Source organism: Balaenoptera musculus, chromosome 1 (genome assembly GCF_009873245.2).
Source record: "Balaenoptera musculus isolate JJ_BM4_2016_0621 chromosome 1, mBalMus1.pri.v3, whole genome shotgun sequence".
Classification (NCBI taxonomy): Eukaryota; Metazoa; Chordata; class Mammalia; order Artiodactyla; family Balaenopteridae; genus Balaenoptera; species Balaenoptera musculus.
The window spans coordinates 65,427,655-65,447,662 of record NC_045785.1 but is presented as its reverse complement, the minus strand read 5'-3'; the positions used below and the strand labels follow the sequence as shown (position 1 = coordinate 65,447,662).

Sequence of the window (20,008 nt, the reverse complement as noted above, 5' to 3'; positions counted from 1 at the left end):
TTCCTCTCATTTTTTTCTTCCTTAAATCTCTCTCCAGCTTATTTTTCTCTTGGTTTTTTCTTGCCTTCAGTTGTCACTTTTCTCTTTGCATCCTTGTCCGTTACCCTGTCTTTGCCTGCTTACCTTGCATGCAATTGACAAGAGCTAGAGACAACACAGTTCAATAACTTGTCACATAGGTTGTTAATAATGGACATCCACACCTAGGAGCGTTCAAGGCCAGCTCTCTTTTGATGTGGCCCTTGGGGATTAAAACCAACAATAGAGCAACCCTTTATGTCCGTTACAGAAAAGACAGATGTTACCGAACCACACTCACAGCAGAAAACTGAAAAATAAGATCTTTGATCTCCCAAAGCTCAGAGAAAATATACTTTTATCAAGTTGCTATAATAAAAAAGTGGAACAGAGTGCTTTGAAGACCGTAGGAGAGATAAATATAAGATTTGTTGCTCAAAGATGTGTGAGCCTCCCTTTCTCCTTCTGTGTTAGAAACCATTAGGGAGAAATTCATTCACATCTATTCCAGTCTATGAAGAGTCTTTGTGGAGCCGTAAACTCTCTCCATGCTGTGGCATTTATCTTCACAGTATCCTGGTGACCCAGGAAAACAGATGTTCGTGGGAGACCAGTGATGCTGATGAAGCAGAACTGGCCCTATTTCATTCTCTTCTGTCTTGCCACCATCCTATTTCAGCCCTCATTTCCCTAACTCATCCTTCTGCACTTACCACATACTTCATTCCAATTTGTTCCCCTTTCTGGTGCCAAATATATCTAACTAAGATACTGCTTTTGATATATTACTACTCTATTCAAGAACTTTCAGTAGAAAATAAACTGAAATTGTAGTCAGTAGTTACCTAATTTGTAAAATGATGTGTTAGTAACAGCTCTGTGTCAACTTTACAGAGTGGTTGTAACAATCCAAATGAGATATAAACGTCAAAATGAGTCATGAACTGTCAAGTCCTTAAACATATAAAATACTGTAACTGTGGATTTCCTTGATAAACAAGTTCAAACTGAGGACTAGTCAGTCATTCTGCTGTACCAACCTCCTCTTGTACTGCTATCTCCCTTTTCCTCTTTTTTTTTTTTATTTTAACATCTTTATTGGAGTATAATTGCTTTACAATGGTGTGTTAGTTTCTGCTGTATAACAAAGTGAATCAGCTATACGTATACATATATCCCCATATCCCCTCCCTCTTGCGTCTCCCTCCCACCCTCCCTATCCCACCCCTCTAGGTGGACACAATCTCCTCTATGTTTTGTTCATATTGACCATCTGTCAGTTCCCAGGGCAATCCTGGTCTCACCTGCCCTCAGGGCCTTTGCATTTATTGTTTCTTCTGCCTAAAACACAACCCCCACCACCTCTTTATTTTTTCAATCCAGCTTTATTGACATATAATTGGGGCCTTCCCTGGTGGTGCAGTGGTTAGGAATCTGCCCACCAATGCAGGGGACATGGGTTTGAGCCCTGGTCTGGGAAGATCCCACATGCCGTGGAGCAACTAAGCCCACGAGCCACAACTACTGAGCCTGCGTGCTGCAGCTACTGAAGCCCGTGCTCCTGGACCCCGTGCTTTGCAGCAGGGGAGGCCACGGCGATGGGAGGCCCGTGCGCTGCAGTGAAGAGTGGCCCCCGCTCGCTGCAGCTGGAGAAGGCTCGTGCACAGCAAGGAGGACCCAACATAGCCAAAAATAAAAAACAAGCAAATAAATAAATTTATTAAAGAAAAAAGAGAGATATAATTGATATATGACATTGTATAAGTCTAATGTGTTGATTTGATACACTTAAATGTTGTAAAATGATTACCACTGAAGTGTTAGCTAATACCTCCATCCTATCACACAATTACTGTTTCTTTCTTGTGATAAGAACATTTAAGGCTAGTCTCTTAGGAACTCTGAAGTATATAATGCAGTATTGTTGACTATAATCACTATGCTATACATTAGATCTCCAGAATTTTTTCGTTTTCTAACTGCAAGTTGTACTTTTTGGCCAACATCTCCCCACTCCCCACACCCACAGCCCTCAGTAACCTCCATTCTACTTGGTTTCCAAGAGTTCAGCTTCTTTAAATTACATATGCAAGTGATATCATACAGTATTTGTCTTACTCTATCTGACTTATCTCACTTAGCATTATGTCCTCAAGCTCCATCCATCTTGGAACAAATGGCAGGTTTTCCTTGTTTCTGATGGCTGAATAATATTCTATTGTATAGAATTATACCATATCTTTATCCATTAATTCAACTGACAGGTTGTTTCCATGTCTTGGCTAGTATGAATGATACTACAATGAACATGAGAGTGCAGATATCTCTTCAAGATCCTGTCTCATTTCCTTTGGATACATACCCAGAAGTGAGATTGCTGAATCATATGATAGTTCTTTTTTTAATATTTTGAAGAACCTCCATACTGTTTTCCATAGTGGCTGCACCAATTTACATCCCCACCAACAGTGCACAAGGGGTCCCTTTTCTTCAAATCCTTAGAAACACTTATCTCTTGCCTCTTTGATGGTATCCATTCTAATAGGTATGAGGTGATAATTCATTGTGATTTTGGTTTGCATTTCCTTGATGATTAGTGATGTTGAACACCTTTTCACACATGTGTTGGCCACCTGTATGTCTTCTTTGGAAAAACGTCTACTTAGATCCTCTGCTCATTTTTAATTGGATTGTTTGGATTTGCTTTAGAACTGTATGAGTTCTTTATATTTTTTGGATGTTAATCCCGTATCAAATATATGATTTTCAAATATTTTCTCATATTCTGTAGGTTGCCTTTTCATCTTGTGATGGTTTCATTTGCTGTGGGGAAGGTTTTCAGTATGATGTAGTCCCACTTATTTTTGCCTTTGTTGCTTGTGCTTTTGATGTTATATCTAAAAAATTGTTGCTAAGACCAGTGTCAAGGAGGTATTTTCCTTATGTTTTCTTTTAGGAGTTCTACAGTTTCAGGTCCTACATTTAAGTTTTTAACCCACTTTGAGTTAATTTTTGTGAATGGTGTAAGATAGGGATCGAATTTCACTTTTTTGTATGTGGTTATTTCATTTTCCCAACACCATTCATTGAAGAGGCTCTCCTTTCCTCACTGAGTAGTATTGGCTCCCTTGTCAAATATTTGTTGACCATTGATTTGGGGGGTTATTTCTGGGCTCTCAGTTCTGCTCCATTTATGTATGTGTCTGTTTTTATGCCAGTACCATACTGTTTTGATTACTATAGCTTGGTAATAGTATAGTTTGAAATCAGGAAGTATAATTCCTCCAGCCTTGTTCTTCTTTCTCAAGATTGCTTTGGCTATTCAAGGTCTTTTGTGGTTCCATATGAATTTTAATCAAAAAAGTATGGTACCCACCACCTTTTTAGAGAGTCCTTCCCTACTCTTTCATAGTGTCCTTATTATACTCTTTCATAGTATCATGTTTGTTTCCTTCCTAGCACTTCTGTCACTACCACACAATCTGTCATTATTTTATGTGTTGACCTTTACTTATTTATTGCTAGCTTCCCACACTAAATTGTGAGCTTCATAAGAGAAGGCACCTTATCTGTCTGGCTCACTACTGTATTTATAGTATGTACTACCTGGTACAAAATAGGTACCAAATAAATATTATGAAAATAAAAGAACAGGTTAATATTTTTGGCTCTGTAATACTAATCTGGTCTGTTTTATAATTTCTACTGAATAAGGATTCTAGCTAGCCTGGTCTCTTTCTCATCCCCATCAGCCATACTTGTTTTGCACCTTTGTTCTTATACTTCTTTTTGCCTAGAATGGACCTCTCTCCCCAGCCAGTCATAATCTTCTCCATAATTCAAAAGTTTAACCCATCCCTTGTAATTAAAGTGCTCACATACTCTAGCTCACACTGAGCTTTTTCTACTCTAACCATCTAGAGCGTTCCTACTTGTAGTACTTATTTTTGCCTCTACATTTTAAACTGTATTTTTTAACATTAATCTTTTAGATGTGTTTATCTTTTTTTTTTCCTTAAATCATGAAATGAGTATTTGAGGGCTAGGATCATATTCTTCCTTTTTTTTTAATATCTCCTTCCTCCCCCTAACAGTCTTGGTTTACCACCCATCCATCCTGCCCCCCACCCCCCATACACATATCTCACCATAGGAGCAAATAGTAGACACTTAACAAATAGCCATTGAAAAAATTGCTGGGGAGGTTTTGTGAAACCCTGAGGAGGAAGGACTTACATCTGGGGGGAAATTTGGGTTTTCCATGAACTTTTATCTCAGAATGGAAGGAAAGAGAATAGTAGTAGGAACTGACACCCATTATGTATGCTGCGTTGTAATACTTTGTTATAAACAAAAAAACAGGGACAATTCCTGAACAGAATTGCCTAATATCTCCCAGACTTACTATTAAGATGCTGTTCTGAGTATCGCATATTGAAATGAAAGAGACTTACTGGTATAGTTTGTGATACATTTTATGTCTAATGATTTTAAAAACATGTACATTATTTTTTTTTTCTTTCTGACTTACTTCACTCTGTATGACAGTCTCTAGGTCCATCCACCTCACTACAAATAACTCACTTTCGTTCCTTTTTATGGCTGAGTAATATTCCATTGTATACATGTGCCACATCTTCTTTATCCATTCATCTGTTGATGGACACTTAGGTTGCTTCCATGTCCTGGCTATTGTAAATAGAGCTGCAATAAATATTTTGGTACATGACTCTTTTTGAATTATGGTTTTCTCAGGGTATATGCCCAGTAGTGGGATTGCTGGGTCGTATGGTAGTTCTATTTTTAGTTTTTTAAGGAACCTCCATACTGTTCTCCATAGTGGCTGTATCAATTTATATTCCCACCAACAGTGTAAGAGGCTTCCCTTTTCTCCACACCCTCTCCAGCATTTATTGTTTGTAGATTTTTTGATGATGGCCATTCTGACCAGTGTGAGATGATATCTCATTGTAGTTTTGATTTGCATTTCTCTAATGATTAATGATGTTGAGCATTCTTTCATGTGTTTGCTGCCAACCTCTATATCTTCTTGGAGAAATGTCTATTTAGGTCTTCTGCCCATTTTTGGATTGGGTTGTTTGTTTTTTTGATATTGAGCTGCATGAGTTGCTTGTATATTTTGGAGATTAATCCTTTGTCAGTTGCTTCATTTGCAAATATTTTCTCCCTTTCTGAGGGTTGTCTTTTCGTCTTGTTTATGGTTTCCTTTGCTGTGCAAGAGCTTTTAAGTTGCATTAGGTCCCATTTGTTTATTTTTGTTTTTATTTCCATTCTTCTAGGAGGTGGGTCAAAAAGGATCTTGCTGTGATTTATGTCATAGAGTGTTCTGCCTATGTTTCCCTCTAAGAGTTTGGTGGTGTCTGGCCTTACATTTAGGTCTTTAATCCATTTTGAGTTTATTTTTGTGTATGGTGTTAGGGAGTGTTCTAATTTCATTCTTTTCCATGTAGCTGTCCAGTTTTCCCAGCACCACTTATTGAAGAGGCTGTCTTTTCTCCACTGTATATTCTTGCCTCCTTTATCAAAAATAAGGTGACCATATGTGCGTGGGTTTATCTCTGGGCTTTCTATCCTGTTCCATTGATCTATATTTCTGTTTTTGTGCCAGTACCATACTGTCTTGATTACTGTAGCTTTGTAGTATAGTCTGAAGTCCAGGAGCCTGATTCCTCCAGCTCCGTTTTTCTTTCTCAAGATTGCTTTGGCTATTCGGGGTCTTTTGTGTTTCCATACAAATTGTGACATTTTTTGTTCTAGTTCTGTGAAAAATGCCAGTGGTAGTTTGATAGGGATTGCACTGAATCTGTAGATTGCTTTGGGTAGTAGAGTCGTTTTCACAGTGTTGATTCTTCCAATCCAAGAACATGGTATATCTCTCCATCTATTTGTATCATCTTTAATTTCTTTCATCAGTGTCTTATAGTTTTATGCATACAGATCTTTTGTCTCCTTAGGTAAGTTTATTCCTAGGTATTTTATTCTTTTTGTTACAATGGTAAATGGGAGTGTTTCCTTAATTTCTCTTTCAGATTTTTCATCATTAGTGTATAGGAATGCAAGAGATTTCTGTGCATTAATTTTGTGTCCTGCTACTTTACCAAATTCATTGATTAGCTCTAGTAGTTTTCTGTTAGCATCTTAAGGATTCTCTATGTATAGTATCATGTCATCTGCAAACAGTGACAGTTTTACTTCTTCTTTTCCAATTTGTATTCCTTTTATTTCTTTTTCTTCTCTGATTGCTGTGGGTAAAACTTCCAAAACTATGTGGAATAATAGTGGTGAGAGTGGGCAACGTTTTCTTGTTCCTGATCTTAGAGGAAATGCTTTTAGTTTTTCACCATTGAGAATGATGTTTGCTGTGGGTTTGTCATATATGGCCTTTATTATGTTGAGGTAAGTTCCCTCTATGCCTACTTTCTGGAGGGTTTTTATCATAAATGGGTGTTGAATTTTGTCAAAAGCTTTTTCTGCATCTATTCAGATGATCATATGGTTTTTATTCTTCACTTTGTTAATATGGTGTATCACATTGATTGATTTGCATATATTGAAGAATACTTTCATTCCTGAGATAAACCCCACTTGATCATGGTGTATGATCCCTTTAATGTGCTGTTGGATTCTGTTTGCTAGTATTTTGTTGAGGATTTTTGCATCTATGTTCATCAGTGATGTTGGCCTGTAGTTTTCTTTTTTTGTGACATCTTTGTCTGGTTTTGGTATCAGGGTAATGGTGGCCTTGTAGAATGAGTTTGGGAGTGTTCCTCCCTCTGCTATAATTTGGAAGAGTTTGAGAAAGATAGGTGTTAGATCTTCACTAAATGTTTGATAGAATTCGCCTGTGAAGCCATCTGGTCCTGGACTTTTGTTTGTTGGAAGATTTTTAATCACAGTTTCAATTTCACTGCTCGTGATTGGTCTGTTTATATTTTCTATTTCTTCCTGGTTCAGGAACAGAAGGTTGTGCTTTTCTAAGAATTGTCCATGTCTTCCAGGTTGTCCATTTTATTGGCATATAATTGCTTGCAGTAATCTCTCATGATCCTTTGTATTTCTGCGGTGTCAGTTGTTACTTCTTTTTCATTTCTAATTCTGTTGATTTGAGTCTTCTCCCTTTTCTCTTGATGAGTCTGGCTAATGGTCTATCAATTTTGTTTATCTTCTCAAAGAAACAGCTTTTAGTTTTATTGATCTTTGCTACCATCTACTTCATTTGTTTTTCATTTCTGATCTGATCTTTATGATTTCTTTCCTTCTGCTAACTTTGGGGTTTTTTTGTTCTTCTTTCTCTAATTGCTTTAGGTGTAAGTTTAGGTTGTTTATTTGAGATGTTTCTTGTTTCTTAAGGTAGTATTGTATTGCTATAAAATTCCCTCTTAGAACTGCTTTTGCTGCATCCCGTAGGTTTTGGGTCATCATGTTTTCATTGTCATTTGTTTCTAGGTATTTTTTGAGTTCCTCTTTGACTTCTTCAGTGATCTCTTGGTTATTAAGTAGTGTATTGTTTAGCCTCCATGTGTTTGTAGTTTTTACAGATATTTTCCTGTAATTGGTATGTAGTCTCATAGCATTGTGGTCAGAAAAGATACTTGATACGATTTCAATTTTCTTAAATTTACCAAGGCTTGATTTGCCACCCAAGATATGATCTGTCCTGGAGAATGTTCCATGAGCACTTGAGAAAAATGTGTATTCTGTTGTTTTGGGATGGAATGTCCTATAAATATCAATTAAGTCCATCTTGTTTAATGTATCATTTAAAGCTTGTGTTTCTTTATTTATTTTCATTTTGGATGATCTGTCCATTGGTGAAAGTGGGGTGTTAAAGTCCCCTACTATGATTGTGTTACTGTTGCTTTCCCCTTTTATGGCTGTTAGCATTTGCTTTATGTATTGAGGTGCTCCTATGTTGGATGAATAAATATTTACAATTGTTATATCTTCTTCTTGGAGTGATCCCTTGATCATTATGTAGTGTCGTTCTTTGTCTCTTGTAATAGTCTTTTTTTTTTTTAATTTTTTTTTTAATTAATTGATTTATTTATTTTTGGCTGTGTTGGGTCTTCATTTCTGTGTGAGGGCTTTCACTGGTTGCAGCAAGCGGGGGCCACTCTTCATCGCGGTGCGTGGGCCTCTCACTGTCACAGCCTCTCTTGTTGTGGAACACAGGCTCCAGGTGCGCAGGCTCAGTAGTTGTGGCTCACGGGCCCAGTTGCTCCGCGGCATGTGGGATCTTCCCCAACCAGGGCTCGAACCCGTGTCCCCTGCATTGCCAGGCAGATTCTCAACCACTGCGCCACCAGGGAAGCCCAATAGTCTTTATTTTAAAGTCTATTTTGTCTGATATGAGAATTGCTACGCCAGCTTTCTTTTGATTTCCATTTGCATGGAATATCTTTTTCCATCCCCTCACTTTCAGTCTGTATGTGTCCCTAGGTCTGAAGTGCGTCTCTTGTAGAAAGCATATATATGGGTCTTGTTTTTGTATCCATTCAGCCAATCTATGTCTTTTGGTTGGAGCATTTATTCCATTTACATTTAAGATAATTATCGATATGTATGTTCCTATTACCATTTTCTTAATTTTTTGGATTTTTTTATTATAGGTCTTTTCCTTCTCTTGTGTTTCCTGCCTAGAGAGGTTCCTTTAGCATTTGTTGTAAAGCTGGTTTGGTGGTACTGAATTCTCTTAGCTTTTGCTTGTCTGTAAATGTTTTAATTTCTCCATCACATCTGAATGAAATCCTTACTAGGTAGAGTAATCTTGGTTGTAGGTTTTTCCCTTTCATCACTTTAAATATGTCCTGCCACTCCCTTCTGGCTTGCAGAGTTTCTGCTGAAAGATCAGCTGTTAACCTTATGATGATTCCCTTGTATGTTATTTGTTGCTTTTCTCTTGCTGCTTTTAATATTTTTTCTTTGTATTTAATTTTTGCCAATTTGATTACTATGTGTCTCGGCGTGTTTCTCCTTGGATTTATCCTATATGGGACTCTCTGCACTTCCTGTACTTGACTGACTATTTCCTTTCCCATATTAGGGAAGTTATCAACTATAATCTCTTCAAATATTTTCTCAGTCCCTTTTTTTTTCTCTTCTTCTTCTGGGAGCCCTATAATTCGAATGTTGGTGCATTTAATGTCCCAGATGTCTCTGAGACTGTCCTCAATTCTTTTCATTCTTTTTTCTTTATTCTGCTCTGCAGTAGTTATTTCCACTATCTTATCTTCCAGGTCACTTATCCGTTCTTCTGCCTCAGTTATTCTGCTATTGATTCCTTCTAGAGAACTTTTAATTTCATTTATTGTATTGTTCATCACTGTTTGTTTGCTCTTTAGTTCTTCTAGGTCCTTGTTAAACCTTTCTTGTATTTTCTCCATTCTATTTCCAAGATTTTGCATCAGCTTTACTATCATTATTCTGAATTCTTTTTCGGGTAGACTGCCTATTTCCTCTTCATTTGTTTGGTCTGGTGGGTTTTTAGCTTGCTCCTTCATCTGCTGCGTATTCCTCTGTCTTCTCATTTTGCTTAACTTACTGTGTTTGGGGTTTCCATTTCGCAGGCTGCTGGTTCGTAGTTCCTGTTGTTTTTGTTGTCTGCCCCCAGTGGGTAAGGTTGGTTCAGTGGGTTATGTAGGCTTCCTGGTGGAGGGGACTGGTGCATGTGTTCTGGTGGATGAGGCTGGATCTTGTCTTTCTGGTGGGCAGGACTGCATCCGGTGGTGTGTTTTGGAGTGTCTGTGAACTTGGTATGATTTTAGGCAGCCTCTCTGCTAATGGGTGGGGTTGTGTTCCTGTCTTGCTATTTGTTTGGCATGGTGTGTCCAGCACTGGAGCTTGCTGGTCGTTCAGTGGAGCTGGGTCTTAGCATTGAGACAGAGATCTCTGGGAGAGCTCTCGCTGATTGATATTATGTGGGACCAGGAGGTCTGGTGGTCCAGTGTCCTGAACTTGGCTCTCCCACCTCAGAGGCTCAGGCCTGACACCCAGCCAGAGCACCAAGACCCGGTCAGCCACACAGCCATGTATGTGGGGAGTTTCTTTCCTTTTGGGAAGTCTGAGGTCTTCTGCCAGTGTTCAGCAGGTGTTCTGTAGGAGTTGTTCCACATGTAGATTTATTTTTTATGTGTTTGTGGGGAGGAAGATGATCTCCACGTCTTACTCCTCTGCCATCTTGCAGGTCCCTCCTTTAATTTTTTTAAGTTAAAAAAATTTTACATTTACAATCATGTATTTAATACCTGTATTAAGCTTATTCATAGCAAAATTTTAAATGCAAATAACTTATGAACTTGAACAAATATATTCCTATATATTGCAGCCTTGCAGTGGTTATCATGTCTTCCATGCTATGTGTTTTTTTTTTTAAATTATGGTAAGAACACTTAATTTGAGCTCTCCCCTCTTAACAAATTTTTAAGTGCCCAATACAGTGGTGTTAAACATATAGGCACACTGTTGTACCACAGATCTCTGGAACTTATTCATCTTGCATACTTGGAACTTATTGCCGTTGAATAAGTGACTCCCCATTTGCCCCTCTCTCCTGCCCCTGGCAACCACCAGGGGTTAGATATCTCAAATTAGTAGAATCCTGCAGTTATTTGTCTTTCTGTGATTGGCTTACTTCACTTAGCATAAGTTTCTCTAGGTTTATCCACGTTGTCCAAAAGAATTGAAATCAGGATCTCAAAGACATATCTGCACTCCCATGTTCACTGCAGCACTATTCACAGTAGCTAAGATGTGGAAACAACCTAAATGTTCATTGACAAATGAATGGGTTAAAAAACATGGCATATACATACAATGGAATGTTATTCAGCCCTAGAAGAGGAAGGGAATCCAACCATATGAAGAATGGGATTTTAGTAGATGGGGTTGAGATCCACACTGGGGCACTTTTCATAGTAAAAGGGAGCATTGCTAATTGTTACTTCAGAGTAATAGGTGTAAACCCTGGCTGTTTCCTACAAATTGGGACATATGATATCCCAGGAGGATGAGTCTAAAAGGACCATGAACAGAGAGCCCTGAGTGTGGTCAAGGGAGATTTCATGGTGTATTCAATGAGTGAAAAAGTCCAAGTTGGTTGAAGCACATTGAGATGAATAGAGGGAGAAAAGCTAGAAAGGTACTCTGGGGCTTGAACTAGGATTAAATCTGTAGGTTCTTAAACATAAAGCTAAGACATTTGGAAATTATTGAACAGGTGGTGGAGAAGCACTGCAATTTTTAAAATAATAAAGTGACATTGTCCCCTATCAGTGGTATCAGTGATGTGCAGAATGATTTGGATCAGGCAGAGACTACATGCAGGAGCCCAATTAAGGGACCACAGTAATAGTTTGAAGAGAGGTTAAGAGAATGTGGACCAAGTCCAAGCAGCAGGAATAGAAAGGAAGGGGTGGATGAAAGACACATCAGAGAGAAGGAATCAAGAGAACTTATCAACTGAATATGAAAGATAAGCAATGAAAAAGGGAAAGTCAAAGGAAACTCCCAGGACTTCAAGTTGAGGTGACTGTAGGCATTCTGTACTTGTGGGTTAGAGATAGGAAGGAAAGGGAAATCTGCAAATGATTATATAATTGGGATCCTATTCATATTGCAATTTGGAAAAATAGATGTAAGATAGCAATGGTACTTCTAGTTTAACTTTTGAAAATACTTTTATGCCAGGACAGCTCAATCTGAATAAAAATTTGAATAACTTTCTTATAACGTGAGTGTAAGCAGCTTGTTCTGAAAAAATTGGACTTTGATTTGGAGGGAGGGTAGGGGAGAGGGTTCAGGTATATTTAATCTTCTTTCTAGAACTCAGTGGGCTGCAACCCATTTTTAGGTTAGTACAGTGATTCTTATAGTGGTTCTTACTGTAAAAGTGAAAATGGACCCAACTGAGGAAAATGTACAGCTATGACAGGCCTCTAGCTAGAACATGATTCAGAATGATTTTAAACCATGAGCTTGTATCACCCAGTTACCTCAATAGCTATCTTAAGAGTATTCAAAATTATCCAAATTAAGTACTTGGTTTTTAAAAAATAACTCATTTTCTACAGAATACTTGGAATTGTAAAGATATCTTGAAATCAAAGAATCAATGATGATGTGCTGTAACTTCTAAAATTTGAATTAAGCTTCTGCTATGTTTCTGACTCCCAAAATGCTGCCCAAGCTATATTTTATGTTTTCTTCATATTCAATTTCCCAATAATTTTCTAAGCAGTGAATTTTTTCCAGTAGGGAATATATCTGAGGAAGTGGAGAGAAATAGATGAGTTAATGGGGAAAAAAATGACAGATAACTGTAATTATCTGAAAGCGTGCGCGCGCGCTCACACACACACACACACACACACACACACCTATTTTTAAAAGAAAAATTTTTAATTATTTATTTATTTATTTATTTTTAATTTATGGCTATGTTGGGTCTTCGTTTCTGTGCGAGGGCTTTCACTAGTTGTGGCAAGTGGGGGCCACTCTTCATCGCTGTGCGTGGGCCTCTCACTATCGCGGCCTCTCCCGTTGCGGAGCACAGGCTCCAGACACGCAGGCTCAGTAATTGTGGCTCACGGGCCCAGCCGCTCCGCGGCACGTGGGATCCTCCCAGACCAGGGCTCGAACCCGCGTCCCCTGCATTAGCAGGCAGATTCTCAACCACTGCGCCACCAGGGAAGCCCCAGAAAAATTTTTAAACAGCAAAGGGAATCAAATCACTATAGGAAAAATTTCAGAAATAAGAATGTTTCATCTAGAAAAACTTTCCTACTTTTTGAAACTCTTGAATTCTCCATAATTTTCACTTTGTTCAACATTATTCCATGCTTAAATAAAATGAAATTAACCAGTCTGGCCATGGGGTATCGGCTGCTATTTCTCTAAAGCAGAGTTCCAGAAAAGCAAAGCAGACTTGAATACGTTATCCTGCCTAGTCCCAGAATAGAATGCCCAAACATCTCAAGGTGTGAGTTACTGAGAAATGCTGTCCCACTGTGGTGAGAGACTGCTGGGGGAAGGGGTAGAGAGAGGTTGTGTGGGTACACAGTAGCCCCTGGGGCTGTAGTGTGTCCTTGGCACCAAAAAGAAAGAGAAATGATAATGTAAAACCCCACATGGAACCAAACCCTGACTGATGCCATTCATCAGGGCCAGTAGCCGAGGAGTGTGGGTTTTACTTTTTAGAAATTGGGGGGGGGGGGGTTTCTGCTTCTTTCCTCGTGCTCTGTTTTTAAGTTTCTTTTATTCATCTTTCTAGTATGTTTTTAAGTTTCTCTGTGCTTCTCTCTGTGCTTACTACATAGTATGAGAAGAAAACGTTATAATACTATATGATATTGTCATTATAGTATATATTATATACAATGTAACTATGTAGATATAAACATATTATAGATATAATATTACAGGATGCTGGCCAGCCTGTCTGGGGCTTCTGGTTACATCCCTGTCTCCTTGGTAGTTACCATTACATACAGGGCTTTGACAACTTCAAGATTTCTAGTAAAAACATACCACTGTTCTAGTTTTCTCTCCTTTAGTTCCTCACCTGCAGGCATTCGTTATTAGGTATCAGGCTATTTAGCAACTGCCCTGACAGGATGAGAACCTGATCTTGAGTAGGATGTGTCAAAATGCACACGAGCTAGATCCTCTCCTCACCTCCATCAGGTTTTGCCTTCAATGGTTGTTAACCAAAGAAAACTAGGGTGCCTGTTTTCTTCTCTTTTTATTATTCTCATAATTCTTCAGTCCCAATGAAATTTAAAATTCCTGGGTTGAAATTAGACTTAAACAAGTGATAGTTTGTTTCTGCATTGACTGTGATTAGCTTTCCCTATGATGGATCCATTTCCTATTGTGAGGTAGAGTAATAGGATGTGTGTGGAGTTTTAGATATGGCTAATTGGAGTCTTTCTAGAAAGTTGTAATCATATTAGAATAGCCACTAAATGAAAAAGTTTAGGCATCGGAGACGTAGATATTTGTCTGCCTCTCTAACTACCTCTCTCTCATGGACCTTACATAAGTCAGCTTACCTCACTACCCCTAAAAAACCAAAGTTATGTATGTGAGAGCAGTAAAGGTATAACAGGGTTTTATCAATGTGTAAGGTATTACTGTGTCTGTTACTGTACAATTATCATTCGTTATTATTATTACTATCACCACTAAAAATAGAATGTAACTTCTGCCTGCCTGTGCTAAAAGACTGGACCATATCCATATGCCCTCTAGAACAAGAAGTTTTTGCTATGAAAATTCTCATGCGCATCTTTTAATCCTGTCAAATAGGTCGATCTTTTTCTTTACTAATAGATTCTTCATTAAGTTTCAAGTAAAGAATGATTGTATTGTTTCATACTTTCAAGACATAGTTTCGACCTTCTAGACCACTTATGAGCTGAACAAAATTTAATATTAGAAATAGGAAATACTTTAGTTGAAAACCTGAGTATCCTACTGGATACTGGTTTGACTTGTGATCCCTTAGAAAATAACCAAGTCTCTATGAGCTAAAATTTCTCTAAACCTCATTTCACAATATCCAGCTTTCAGAATAGCTGGAAAATTACCGTTTAGACGCATTTCATTTCTTAATGCATTATAGACATTGTTGTTCAAATAGTTGCAACTCTATTCTTCATAGAAAGCTTATGTAGTCAATCCTTTATTTAATAATAGTACCCTTTAAATGTGCATGTAGAAAGATAATGGAGAGAGAGGGGAATGGAAATGGCTAATTTTTTTTATTATACCATGTATTGGGAAGCATGAAGAAAATCAAATAGCTTAAATTACAATTTCAAATAAAAACTAGTTTCTTGATGTTGGTGTACTCTAACCTCTAAAAACATTTTACAAATAAAGAATCAAGAAAATAAATACTAAGCTCTGGGGAAACTTCCTGAATCATGGAACTATAACCACTCCCTGCTGCTAAAGTCTTTGATTGCAGAAATGCATCCGATCTACCTTTCAGAATTATTAGGTATAAAATGGCACATCACTGTTGTTATTGTCTTTTTCTCCCTTCTTATATTTTTTTGCACTGAACAATAAGTTATTTTGTACCCCTTTTAATTCTCCCCCCCCCCACCTTCTAATACTATCACCTTGGGGGTTAGGTTTCAACATAGGGAATTGGGGGAGACACATTAAGTCCAAAAGAGGGAGGAAAACGGATGCTATGTGAGTCTTCTCAGGACGCTTTTAACTCTTTATTCCTTTTTGTCTTTAGGAGTTGTACAGATGTGCTGTGCTGCATGATCTTCATACTGTTCATTATTGCCTACATTCTTTTAGGACTTGTGGGTGAGTAAATACAGGTATAGAAGATATTTAACATTTGCTAATTAAATAACTAAGTCAATGTCACATTTTTAACATTAATCATTTTCTTCCAAAATCCTTCTTATTATTGATTATTATATTTTCTGGAGGGAATGTACCTCACCAGGACTCATTGGGTAGCAGATGCAATGAAAAATAAACACAAAGCAGTTTATCCAAAAGCAAGCCTAAATTACTTAGGTAAATATAATTATACAGAAGAATGAAAAAAACCTTATGGTTGCTTTTTAATCATTTTTACTTTTGAAATTTTATTAAGCAGCTAATAAAGTTCATGTTGCTATTTACTAATAAGAACTAGGGCCTAGATAAGTTTAAGTAATACATAACCTTTTCTTTTTATAAGTAAATTAAAAAGAAGGAACAATTATTAAGAATTTCACCAAATAGTTCATTGACATATAGGAAATCCTACTGTCTTTGCCTACCAGAAAGAGATATCCTGTTGTTCATTGTTAGATTAAAGATTTTTCTATGGAAGTGAAAATAAAGAGGGCAAATATAGATGGTCTTTATTTGGGTTGTTTTAAAAACTACCAAAGGGGATCAGTCAAGATGGCAGAGTAAGAGGACATGGAGCTCACCTCCCTCCACAAACACATCAAAAATACATCTACATGTGGAGCAACTCTCACTGAAAACTAACTGGAAACTGGCAGAAAGACTCCAAGGCTGTAAGAATGATACACACATAATTGGGTAGGAAGGAAAAAAAAAAGCAATCAGATCAGGACCTGTGCTCCTGGGAGGGGACTTCAGAGGGCAAGAAAGATCACACAGTTGGACACTCACCCTGGGGAGTAAGCAGTGAGAGCCACAGATTGGGTGCCCCAGTCCTGGGGTCCTATACAGAGGAGACGAGCCCCCTTAGCTGGTTGGAGGACTGCTGGGCCTAACAGGAGGGCTGTGGGAAGCCTGGACTCCAGTTGTGAGGAACACTCATGTGCTGTCTTGCCCTGAGGCAGGGTGGAGAGAGGTCTGCTGCAGTGCCTGCTGGGTTTCCCATAACTGCCTTGGCATGCACCCAAGCCAAGCAGAGGCTCTGATCCTGCTCATTCCATGTCACAGAGCAGCACTGGATCTGGGGCAGCCACGACTGGGGAGAAGACTCGACTGTGGGAGGCAGAGATGAGCTAGTCCCTGGGCACGGCCTGGGTGGGATGGTGGCAGCCACTGTTGAGCTTACTCAAGCAGTGAATCTGAAGTAGCCCCGACCTCTGACAGCAGCTGCCCCCCCCACAGCTCACCCCCTGATCACATGCCAAGTGTCCACATAGGCCTCACCTGTCCAGTGATGTGGCTCAGCAACAGGGCGGGGGTGCGGGAGGCTGAGGACACTGATCCGCTGTGAGGAGCAAAGGGGACTTGCACCTGAGTCTGTGTCTGAGCAGAACAAGGAAAACGGTTGTGCGTGCCTGCACAGGCAGTGCATTAGAGACAGCTTGGACCTCTGTCTGCAGACAACATGAGCAGAGAGCCCTCACAAGCCCCACTCGCTTCAGCACTCCCCCACTCTGGGGCAAAAGTGCCAGTTCAGAGAGAGGGGAAAACACACACTTAAGGGGAACAGAGCCAGCTCGAGCCTGCCCCTCTGGGCTTCTGCTCCAGCAACTTGGGCTCAGACCCCACCCCTGATAGGGCAGTGACAGCCACTGAGCAGAAAGGAAGCCCTGCCTCACACTGGGCTCCAGCTCTAGCCTCTCCATCTCTAGCCCCACCGCCTACCAAGGTGATAGCTGCCAGCAAACCCTGAGGAAAGATGTGACTAGGATCCACATCAAATCCAGCTCTCCCACCAAAGGCAGTGGACACACTGCACCTGTACAGGAATGGCCCCGCATAAGAACAACCCTTCAAGCAACAATAGGTAACTGTTTCACCTAAATTCATAGAGGCAGAGAAAGTTAAGCAAAATGAAAAAGCAGAGGAACTGCTGTCAATTAAAAGAGCCAAAGAAACACTCTGAAAAAAATAATGAAATAGAAATAAACAATTTACCAGATAAAGAATTCAAAGCATTAGTAATTAAAATGTTTACTGAATTAGGAAAAAGAATAGATGTACACAGTAAAAATTTTAACAAGGAACTATAAAATTTAAAAAAGACCCAATCAGAAATGAATTCAATAGCTGACATAAACACACTAGAAGGAATGAATAGCAGACTGAGTGATCCAGAAGAATGTATATGTGATCTGAAAGATAGAATAATGGGAATCACTGAATCAGAACAGCAAAATAAATAAATAAAAACTTGAAACAGTTTAAGAGATCTCTGAGATAGCATTAAGCATATGAACCTTCACATTATAGGAGTCCCAGAAGAAGAGAGAGAGAAGGGGATTGAAAATGTATTTGATGAAATTATGGTTGAAAACTTCCCAAACCTGAAGAAAGAAATAGACATCCAGGTACAGGAAGCACAGAGAGTCCCAAACATGATGAACCCAAAAAATACCCACAGCAAGACATACATAATTAAAATGGCAAAAGTCAAAGCTAAAGAGAATTCTAAAGGCAGCAAGAGAAAACAAGGAGTCATATACAAGGGAATCCCTGTAAGGCTATCAGCTGATTTCCCTGAAGAAAGTTTTCAGGCCAGAAGAGAGTGGCATGATATATTCAAAGTGCTGAAGGGAAAACCCTGCAACCTACAATACTCTACCCAGCAAGATTATCATTTTGACTAGAGGAAATGTTAAAGGGTCTTATCTAAGTGGAAAGGAAGTAAGAATCTAAAAGGGAAAATCTCACTAGGAAATGCAAATATATAATAAGGACTGATGATCAACCACTTAAAGACTAAAAGACAGAAAATTCTAAAGCAACTATAACTATAATAAACAGTTACAGGTGTTCCTTAAGAAATAAGAAAAATCTCAAATAAACAGCCTAAACTGCCACCTAAAGGAATTAGAAAAAGAAGAACAAACAAAACCCAAAGTCAGCAGAAGGAAGGAAATATTAAAGAACAGAGAGGAAATAAATAAAATAGAGATTTGTAAATCAGCTATACTTCAATTTAAGAAAAAACTACCAAAGGAACTGGTGTGAATATTTTCTGTAAAAAGATTTCACCATTGCATATGAATGTATCACATTATCCCCAGAGACTTAAGTCCTATCCCTTAGATGCTGACTTAGGAAACTTTATTATTATTGGGAGGGGGGGCTGTGAAAGTCAGATAATAGCTTCTAGTAACAATAATTAATGCCTAGAGTTAATGTGGATAGATTGTATCAGCAGAAAGAAGTCAGTGCCTACCTAGAGAACAATGGAAAATACTTTTCTCTGGTCTTCAGTTTTATCTTCCAGTAAAGAGAAATACTTTGAGAACAGCAATTGAAAGTGATTTCCAAAAGATCATCTGAGTAATACGAGGTGAAAACTACACATAAATGGAGAATTCAAAAAAGTAAGGCAGGAAGATAGGGAAGGAGAGAAGAATAAAGGAGTATAAACCACAAAACCAAATAATGTGCTCTTAGGTCTTCAGAAGATTCCTTTGTTATTTCTTCAGTGTATTTGAACTTCTAAACATTAATGCATTAGTAGCACAATACGTAAATATATAAATTGAATATTATAATACAGTGAATTTTCTTATTATACAACTAATAGAATTTTAGCTTCTCCAACTTTGGGACACATGTCTGTCTCTGTAATTTTTTTGTTTTTACTTTTTGTCATCGAGTTGAAATATGTTGCATGAGAGAAAAAAAGATTTGGAGTCAAGCAGATCTAGGGTTTCCCCATATTATTTGGTGGACTTGAGCTACTTTGTAAATCTCAGTAGTTTTCTCACCTGTAAAAATATGGAAACACTACCTACTTTGCAGGGCTGTTATGAAGAGTAAATGAAATAATATCCAGCTACGCCAATAATGCTACATAATAGTAAGAGGCAGTACTTCATTTGCTACCATTGTATAATCTAGCTGTTCTGAATTTTAATAAATTGCTTTTAAATGTAATTTACTATATTGTTTCTATAGCAACCCATAATTTTGGTTATTAAAGTTTGAATGCACACAGGGACTTCATAAGGATCTCTTAATGTGCCCAAAATCTTTCCCTTAGGAGGTCTTATGGCATAATTGAGTAAGTCTCTCCTCTATCTCAGAGCCAGTCTCTTGTAATCCATAGAGAAATGCCTTCTGTCCTTATCTAGAGCTGGGAAAGCCACTGCCACTCTCTCCCTTGTCAGCACGGTAGAAGAAACGGGAGTGTGTACTGTCATTCCCTCTGGAGCAAGATGAGAAATTTGCCTTTTTGTTCAAGATCTCCAGATTCAGTTTGTAAATGCCTTAATTCACATAAGGAAATTGGAAGATAAAGATTCCTCAATGAAAAACTGTGTTTAATATTGGATTAATTTAGTGTTTCCTCTAAATTAATCCTTATGCCACTGATTAAAATGAGCGACTCACAAAATTTAATATATGTATATTTCTCATCCGTGAACTACAAATAGCCGTACTTGCCTGTTTCTAAGATAAATTTAACTCTTACAATGTTGGACTAAAAGAAGAATGAAGGAAAACGCTTGGCAGAGGTTAGTAGGAGTGTTAAGAATTTTTTTAACATGAAAGAATGTGTACCTTC

At 38.3% G+C, this 20,008-nt stretch overlaps 1 protein-coding gene across 2 annotated transcripts in view; it reads left to right on the top strand.

Moving 5' to 3' along the window:
• The window catches only part of SLC44A5 (solute carrier family 44 member 5), a 353,266-nt gene that overhangs the window by 241,907 nt on the left and 91,351 nt on the right, over positions 1–20,008 (top strand). For both annotated transcript variants that reach the window (XM_036830780.1, XM_036830772.1), the window contains exon 3: positions 15,290–15,363. In XM_036830780.1, coding sequence (XP_036686675.1) covers positions 15,290–15,363 — 74 coding nt within the window. The remainder of the gene's footprint in view (positions 1–15,289; positions 15,364–20,008) is intronic.